The 8,951-nt window shown below is 41.1% G+C and overlaps 2 protein-coding genes across 3 annotated transcripts in view; one reads left to right on the plus strand and one right to left on the minus strand.

The window, feature by feature from the left end:
- Positions 1–72: 72 nt before the first annotated feature.
- On the minus strand, positions 73–5,587 carry josd2 (Josephin domain containing 2). Of its 2 annotated transcripts, none has more exons than XM_035672314.1 (5): positions 5,450–5,587; positions 5,084–5,212; positions 2,579–2,704; positions 1,849–2,043; positions 73–1,576 (listed from the first exon to the last, which is right to left on the minus strand). In XM_035672314.1, the coding sequence occupies exons 2-5, from the start codon at positions 5,203–5,205 to the stop codon at positions 1,465–1,467; spliced, it is 555 nt and encodes a 184-aa protein (XP_035528207.1). In that variant the 5' UTR covers positions 5,206–5,212; positions 5,450–5,587; the 3' UTR covers positions 73–1,464. The 2 variants fall into 2 exon arrangements, with proteins under 2 accessions (XP_035528207.1, XP_035528209.1); XM_035672316.1 differs by having other exon boundaries at positions 5,333–5,577.
- A 248-nt stretch (positions 5,588–5,835) lies between these two features.
- The window catches only part of LOC118335759 (collagen alpha-5(IV) chain-like), a 3,579-nt gene continuing 463 nt past the window's right edge, over positions 5,836–8,951 (plus strand). Inside the window, exons 1-7 of the mRNA XM_035672186.1 lie at positions 5,836–5,841; positions 6,519–6,653; positions 6,792–6,836; positions 6,934–7,050; positions 7,368–7,436; positions 7,545–7,580; positions 8,749–8,811. Coding sequence (XP_035528079.1) covers positions 5,836–5,841; positions 6,519–6,653; positions 6,792–6,836; positions 6,934–7,050; positions 7,368–7,436; positions 7,545–7,580; positions 8,749–8,811 — 471 coding nt within the window. The remainder of the gene's footprint in view (positions 5,842–6,518; positions 6,654–6,791; positions 6,837–6,933; positions 7,051–7,367; positions 7,437–7,544; positions 7,581–8,748; positions 8,812–8,951) is intronic.

Below are 8,951 nucleotides of genomic sequence, written 5' to 3' on the forward strand. Positions count from 1 at the left end.
ATCTTCACCTGGTCTTCGTCGTGTCTACTAGTCAATGCAAATAACAAAACACACAGCATGCTTTACAATAGGTTCATACTTAAAACAGGAGGTCAACATTTAATATAAATAAGCTTCAATAATATGAACCAATAATATGAACCTCTCAGCTTAGGTGTATGTGTAAGTTATTCACTAGTGTGTACCAGAGACAGTCCTCCTATTCTTTTTGGATATGCATAGATCAATAGGAGAGACAAAATACAAACATAAAGGTTACATACAGTCACAGAACCAGTGTTTTTGCATGTTTGACTCATTTACTAAACTAAATCAAGAACTAGTGTACTTTCAAATAAAGCAATCTTCCCAACTTTCACACAACCACTGGCTTTCATTCGTGGCAGAGCTGCGTGAAACCTGTAGAGACTTGAAGCCTGGGTTGAGATGGATAATCCATCCTAATCAAAGTCACGTCTCGTTTCATTTTGTCAAACCTTCATTACCGCGCACATTCAGCTGCATTATCACACATCAATAACACAACAAAAGCAAAAAGGAGGCTGACAATCTGATGGATTATTGATCTCAACCACATTTCAAATCTCTGCAAGTTTGTTTTATGCTGGAGCCACATGAAAGGAAAACAAAAGCTGCTTCGAGGAGAACAAAAACATGTTTAAAAATCTAAAAAAAATGTGGCACGCATGTCTAGTAAATGGATAAAAACATGCAAAAGACACTGGTAGTCCTTCAAAGCCTCACCGGGTGATGCAGTCACCGTACCCGTGCCTGTATGAGCACACAAAGACAAACAGTGCCAGCAAATCTAACTCTGCAGTGCATAGAAGGTTTACAATAAAACTTGGGAAGAGGTGGTGCACTCAGCTGCTGCTTAATAGCTTATCGATTTTGACACGCCCGTCTTGTACGTACAGTACATGATCTCATTTTGGCGACCGAGTCGTAAAAGGTCTAAGACGATGATACCTTACATGGCAAATTCATTCATTTCTCATCATATTTTAGTAATCAATGTAGTCCAGTTATCCTTATTGCAGATGGCTTTTTGTGCACAAACACTGCAATTTTCCTACCACCAAACAGTGAAAGCTCAGTCATATGTCAGAACTCAAGTATCACCAAACTAGCCCATATTTGCCTCAGACTGTGTTAGCTTAGATGCACCTTCCCAGTGTTAAAACAAAGGTACCAAGAGCAGGACAACGCTGATACATGGGTCACGTCAGAGTAATAGCTTTTACCATTAAAACAGTTTTTCCATTTCAGGAGTAAAACGTCCGTCTCTGCTTCTCTTTGGAATTTCCTCTGTGTGTCTGTGTGTAGATATTAAATGTATTTTAGTGCATTCCCTGAAGAGTTTTCTGTAATGAGGTGTTTGTTTTTCTTTAAAAAAAACTGTCCGTTGTTTTCCCAGAGGAGGTTTTTTTTTTTTCCATGCTATGTAAAAGGTAACTCCCGACATCACTTCTTGGGGTTGTCAGAGTTCAGCCATGAACCGTCCTCCTCCACCTCCCGCCGGACAACCAGGAGCATCTCTGCCACGTCCTGAGAAAGCTGTTCACTGAGAAATGTGCTGGAAGAGAAACAAGGGATGACAGAAGAGAATATGTTAGAAAAAGTCTGGACACAGACAGTGGGCAGATTACTAGAGTGCAGCTTTCTAACAACAAACAAACAGTGAGGTAAGCCCCATGTGACCACTCATATGGGATGACTCACTCGCTGAGACCGAGTTCAAGCAGCGCACAAACGCCAAGTTTTGATGTAACTCAGAACACACACAGAGATTACTTGTCTGGAAACGTTTTAAAGATGCAAATGAAAGATGCAAATGTAGATTCCTACCGTAGTTCTGCTTCTCCCCCAATACAGACAGGACTCTTCAGTTTGGAGTCAAGGTTGTAGTACTGTCCGTTAACTTGCCGGACTGCGAGCCAGTGCCGCCGCCGGAGTGGGAGGGACACGATCCCCAGAGATACTCGTGATGGGACATTGAGAATAAAACCCTGGACCTTTGACATGCAAAGGCTCTGAACCGTCCTGTATGAGAGATATTAGAGATATTCTTAGTTTACTATGAACTGTTGCATTAGACTACCCATTTGACCTCAACCTGACTCACCTACTTCTGCTACAATTACTAACTTCCTAAATTTCCCCAAATAAAATCCTAATTTTATCATGCAGCTGGAGCTGGTAAAACTGAGTGTGAGTAAAAAGTGAGTCACGCCTCTTGTTTACAGTGCAACATGCCTTGAGGTTACACTGCATGATGGTCAAGCATTATGGTCTACTGCTTATCCAGAAATCAGTATCTCTGTAAGATGCATCTGTTTTCTGATTGCCTGAAACAAAGAGCTGATGCTTGGAGACATTCTGAATAGCTATTTAAACATCAAACTCCAAACAAACCTATTCATCTTTTGCTTTTTTTCCCCATTGAAATCAGAGAAATGCACTTAAAAACTGAAAAAGACCGGAAATGTGTGTTTTGGGATTGACTGCTTCTTACTTCTCAGGTTTCAGTAACACATGCTACTGTAGTGAAGCTTGAAGTTTCTTAAGTGTGTCTCACCTGCGTTTGTCCCACCACACTGCAGCCAGTTCCCTGCTCTGTAGTGCCGCCATGATGACGTTGACGTCATAGTTTCCCGTGCCTAACACTGAGCGGTGAGGGTTCACCACACACTGTGGAGCCAGCCTGCAGAGAGGGAAAATCCACCTTTAAATTGGTACAGCTCAGTTTTAAGTTTGGCTATTAGCAGCAAGGCCTCCTCTTGCCAGGACTGTTGGCAATCAGGACCGCTCTGAGGTTTTGCTGGCTCTCTTTTCTGTATGAATATATCTACACTCTGCATTTAAATGTCCAATGTCCACAGTGATTCAACTGGAATACAGCAGCATTTGTTTTCAGAACTGCCCTTCATTTGAATAAAACGTATTTGTTCATAACAACCAGGACAAAAGTTTCTGTGAGTCAATAGAGTCACAGGGTTTCCAGCAAGACATTCTTCAGTCCAGGTCATAAGCTACCCAGACCACCACTCATCTGGACAATTAAATTAGTAAATGGCGTCGTAAACAATAGCCACACTACATACAATGGCTTTTGTTGTGGAAACTTAACTTTATCGTCAATAGCAATGGGACAGAACACAATAATTTATGTTTTATTTTGCCTTCCTTGTTTAAACAGTGAAAAGCTTTTTATCTGACACACAGTTGAACCGCATTACTGCTATATCTGAAACTAGGTCAGGGCATGCACCAAGCCCACAGGAAGCCTATCTGACATAGTGGCCAAACTGCGTAATTAATTAAATCAAATGTTTTATTTTTTTTTACTTTTATCCCCATTTAAGTTAGCAGAGGGCAGTGATGTGTGATGTGTGCTCCCAGGATGATCCTATAACATATTTGTTAAATACGATACAGAAACGTCTCACTTTTGTAACGACATTAAGAGCCAAGCGTGGAGAGACTTTTGTTACACCGGACGACAAACAAATAACATTTTTGAACAGAACCCAATTTTTTTTTTTTTGTCACACAGTATATTATACAAATCACCTTATTATTATCCCAGTGATTATTTTGCAGATAAAACCACCACCTATGCGCAGTATGCATTGATTTGGGGCAATTTGTTTTATACAAGGAAGTGGGTTGTTTCGACCTCTGTGGCTGGCAAATATCCAACTTCACAGCAGAAATAAACACGTTTATTGCCTGGTACAAAAAACGGTTTTGGTCTCTATAGCTACATATCCTGTCCACGACAACTGTACGGAGGGTTTATTTCTATATAACACACCCATTTAAATTATATAAAGGCTTAAAGTTAAATATATTGAAGGGCACTTTGAGTGTCAGGTGGGTGCTGTCATATGCAGCTGTTTTCAGTCACCAGGCTTCATTCTGTCCGCCTCAGCTCCACCTCTTTGCCCATTTTTGGATTAGCCGGGAGCCGGTAAAGGAAGGACTGCCAACATGCAACCCTGAGCTTCACAGCGGCTCTTCAGAAACCTATGGCTGACGGCACGGAGATTACCTCCGTTTTTAATTACACAGTCTAAGTGCCCCACTGAGCAACTTTCATAGGACAGAATGGATCCCCAGAGTTGTATTCAGTTCTCCTTTATACATCAATGGTGTGGAGAACCACCTGAACACCCCCGTTAATCCATAATTCAGTCACATGGTGTTCCCTGCCTGTGTGCAAACCTTTAGAGAAAATGTTTTTCTCCTTCACCACTTATCAAGCAGCAGGTTAGATGTTCATGTTCCCACTCTTTGAAGGAACCATTTTCCAGGACCTTTCCAGGAGTTTTCTTGAAACTACAGAAGAGTACTTCCTCACAAACGGTCATATAATTTACCAGTAGGCCTAGTATTGACAAGTTTTCCCCAGTTTCATTCCTCCTTTTTTCATGATGAGTCACTTGGGTTCATTACAGGTAGATGGTCAGCATTAATGGGACACTTGCTTCCCACTGTTCTCACTACAGCCGATTTTTTTTTTTTACAGTTTTCCTTAAACCCAGGTTTTACGTAAAATTCTCAAAACAACATAGATTATTTCCAGGATATTTGATCATTTGAATCAATTTCCAGTTCTTTCCATAACTGCAAAACTAGTCTTTAAATGTCCAGGTTTTCCAGGACATGTGGGAACCCTGTTTTTTTAATGAACCCACAGTCTAACCGGTGTCATAAAATGTTCTCCCGTGGAAAAAAACAACACTCCTCTCTGCAGACTCTGTGGAAATACTGGATTTTAAACACTGGGTGTCAGCTCCAGCAGACATTTTATCATTCTGGACACAAAGCAGACACATGTGGGGTCCCCAAAAAGCAGCCTGCTGCATGATAGCAAAGAAAAACAACCCCTAAAACGTCCACATAGAGAAAGTTAGGCTATGTAACCAAATTACAGAGTAATGCATGGATTGGATGGAGGTCACAAACTGGGGCTAGGGGCCAGTGCACCGTCAGACGACACACATGTTATTATTATCACTGCTGGTTGATGCTCTCACTCGCTGTAACACACCGACACGTTGTCACATCGTTGCCCTACCGTTTGCAGATGTCGTCGGCTGTCTCCTTGGTGAACACCCGCTCCTGGAGGACGTTGTTGAGTGCGTGAATGGCGCACAGCTCCAACCTTTGCTTCTCGTGAAACACTTCTCCTTCGCTCATACTAAGGCTTTTTACAACACACACACACACAGAGACAGAGAGGTAACAGGGGAAGTGAAACGTTAGCAGGGTAACCAGTGGGAGCTAACTCAGGGTCTGAAAGACTTAAAGAAAGTGGTTAGCTCACCGTAACGGAGCGGCTAAAAAAAGTGCTAAAGCCGACTGGTTACGGTTGCTGGCGGTCGGCAAAACAACAGCAAAGTGAAGTGTTATTAATCAACGAAAGACAAACGGAGCTACCGACCTGCTGATGAAGCGATTCCCCCGTTAAATAAAAAAAGATGCTGGAGTCTGACAGCTACATCCAGAAACCGGAAGCAGATCCGTTGTTGTTGTTGTCGTTGTGATGTTTTTTGTTGTTGTTGTTGTTGTGGCACACTGCCCCCCTGTGGTCAGATAACATCACAGCAGTCAGTGGAGGAAACAGAACGTTGTCGGTTCTGTTGGTGCAGAAGGTGAAGCTGCAGTGTTTGTGATTGGTCCATTTAAAGCGCACACATTCATTAATTCATTGGGTCATATGGCAGAAAATATGACCACTTATTTATTAACGAATCAGTCAATATCAAATAATCTCATTCATATAATCAATATTTATGTCCAGTTCCCCAGCAGTAGAATAGCAAAACAATGGCAGTGAGTTATTTGAGCTGCTAAAACAAACTAAACTTAAAACTTGTTAAAACTAGTTAAAGGTTTTTAATTTTTGACTGCGTGTGTGTTCCATTATAAGTGTTGAGTTCCTCTGAGAACCTCACAGTTTGTTCCAGTTTGATGTTTAAGCTTTATTTACTTTTATTTTTGGTTTCTATTTTTACAAAATCAGTCTGAAGAACTGACGTGAGGAGGTGGCTGGTCATTGTTTCCTTTCAGGTTCTAACAAGTTCTATTAGGTTACGTTAGATTATGTCAGAGTCTATCAAGTCATTTCAGTTTCTGTCGGGTTTGAACAGGTTCCACCAACTTCTCTCCAGTTTTATTGAGTTCTCTTAGTGTCTATCAGATTCTGTCAGGTTCTACAGTATCAGGTTCCATCAGGTTCCACCTGGTTCTATCAGGTCATAAGTTATTTTTGTTTTAAACAGATTTTATCACGTTCTACCAGGTTCTAGAGTATCAGATTGAACCATAATCAGGTTTATCAGAATCAGGACTGATGGACTGAATCCATCAGGTTCTCTCTGTTTCTAAAAGGTTCTACCAGGTTCTAGAGTATCAGAGTCCATCAGGTTTCATTAGGTTCTATTAGTTTCTATCGTATTCTACCAGGTTCTACAGTATCAGGTTCTAATTGTGTTATTTGTTCTCTGTAGGGTCCTCCAGGTCCTCTTGGGCGGCAGGGGCCTCAGGGGCCCCCAGGATTTCCAGGACCTCAGGGGCCTCCAGGAGAGAAGGGTCAGAGAGGATATGAGGGGCCGACGGGAGCTGCAGGACTGAAAGGAGACTTGGTGAATAAATACGGCTCTTTTGTCAGAACCATGGTTCTGTTGTTAACTTATTCTGGAGACAAGATGGCCGACACCAATCACAGGTCTTGCCGGTCCCCATGTGGTCTCAACGTGTAACTTCACTGTTTGTTGTTTCAGGGAAGTGTCGGCGTTCCAGGTTTTCCAGGGTTAGAAGGTGTCCCGGTAAGAAGCCCCTCCCCCTCAACCTCTCAGCTGCTTTGATTGGCTCAGATGTAATGAGGTCAAAGGTCAGCCTGTGAGCATGTGTTTGTGTGTTCAGGGTCACCCAGGTCCTGCTGGAGGTCCTGGTTTTCCAGGTCTGGACGGATGTAACGGTACCAGAGGAGATAGAGGAGATCCTGGACTTCCTGGAGAATACGGGCCTGATGGAGAACCGGTCAGAGTCACCAATCGATCAATAACAGATACTTATTAGAAATGTCTCTTTAACTAAGAGTCTGTTACTATGTCTGTTAGTAGTATTCATATTCTTAAAATTAATGTTTGTAAAGATTCTTCCTTTTTCATCCACCCAACGCCAGACGAGACGTTTCGGTTGATTTTGGAACACAAACTCTTTAAACCTATTAAACATCTGTGAAAGTTGTTTACCTGATGTAACCGATATATGAGTAATACAGAGTACACAGTGTACTGCAGAATATGTAGTGTACTACTATGTAATCACCATGGTAACAACAGTTTATTCTGCAGGGTTTTCCAGGACTGAAGGGAATTAGAGGAGCTCAAGCTGTCAACATTATACAGTACCCCGGAATACCTGTAAGTACACGTGTACTATAAGGGTACCTGTTCTGTTACACCACAATTTATTGCCTAATCGTTGCAGCTCTATACACTAATACTGATCGAGGTCTTTGTGTGAGACAGGGAGACGTTGGGCTGAGTGGACTCCCTGGTCTGAAGGTGAGATCAAACACAACTACAATATTTGCATTTCCTGATGAAAATGCATTTGACTGCTGCATCTGCTGCTGCCACCGTCCCAGCAAGAAGTGTTTGTGATTCACATCTCAGGATATTTCCCCAAATCCGTCGGAATTGAATAGTGTGTTCAAGATAACAGTCCAAAACACGTACGGAAGAAGAAAAAGAGTTATAAGCAAAATAAAGACTGAGGACTAATTGTGTGATTGTAGTGTCAAATTATTGAACTTCACTAAAACTTATAAAATAAATAAAGCTCATATTAATAATATCATTATTGTTACTATTATATCAATCAAATAGACAGGGCAGACCTCTGACTGTATCTACAGCACTGACTTATGCCCTCTATCTACAGCACTGTCATCTGTAAGGACTCAATCAAATCTTTATTAAGTGTCTCTGAAAGACAGTTAGTGTCAAATTATTGGACTTCACTAAAACTTTGAAAATAAAGTTAATATTAATAATATTATTTTTACTATTATATTCATCAAATAGACAGGACAGACCTCTAGCATGTATCTACAGCACTGACCTATATAAAAATAATGTGACTATTACTTTAATCAAATAAACAGTACAGCTTCAGACAAATGATAAGTGATATCTAAACACAAACGTATAAGTCTTGTTCGGCTTCATTTAAATTCACCGATGTTGGTAAAGATGAGTAAAACGAAGAAGCAAAAAACTAAAAGATCCAAAATGGTGGAATGTTTTTAAGGAGTCAGTTGGCATCATCCAAAGAACCCACTGGACAAAAGTGTTTCTTCTACTCCTAACTGTTCATGAGTTATTAGCTAAAACATAAAATGCTTTATAAACAACCACATGGTGGCGCTGGCTTTCTAAAAAAAATCACACATCGTTCGTCTGGTGTAAGACATCTTCACTGCGGACGCATCGCTATGACGATCTCAACACGGTTTGAAACGTATGATAACTAGCATCCAAAGAATGTCTGTCCAAGAATGCATGAAAGAAGAAAGAAAAAAAATAAGCTAAATAAAGACTGAAGATAACAACCAAAAAGAAGCAGCAACATGTTGGCAGAAGGAATAATACTTCTGTTTCAGGACCAGAGGAGGGTTGAGGGGTCTGAGGGTTCTGAGGGGTGAATTACATTTTAAATGTCTGTCTGCAGGGAGAACAGGGTCTCCCTGGTCCGATGGGAATTTCGGGTCCTGCAGGACTAGATGGGACCAACGTGAGTCACAACAAACACAGAAACACACCTGATAATCACTAATATCATTATTAATAATACTACTAATAATGTAATTTTAGTTAAAAGTTCCTCCGGAGCTAATTCACAAATTCAACTTATCACAGCACACACACACACAC

The sequence above is a fragment of the Morone saxatilis genome, unplaced genomic scaffold, assembly GCF_004916995.1.
Source record: "Morone saxatilis isolate NCDOM2014 unplaced genomic scaffold, NCSU_SB_2.0 Contig24, whole genome shotgun sequence".
In the NCBI taxonomy this organism is placed as follows: Eukaryota; Metazoa; Chordata; class Actinopteri; family Moronidae; genus Morone; species Morone saxatilis.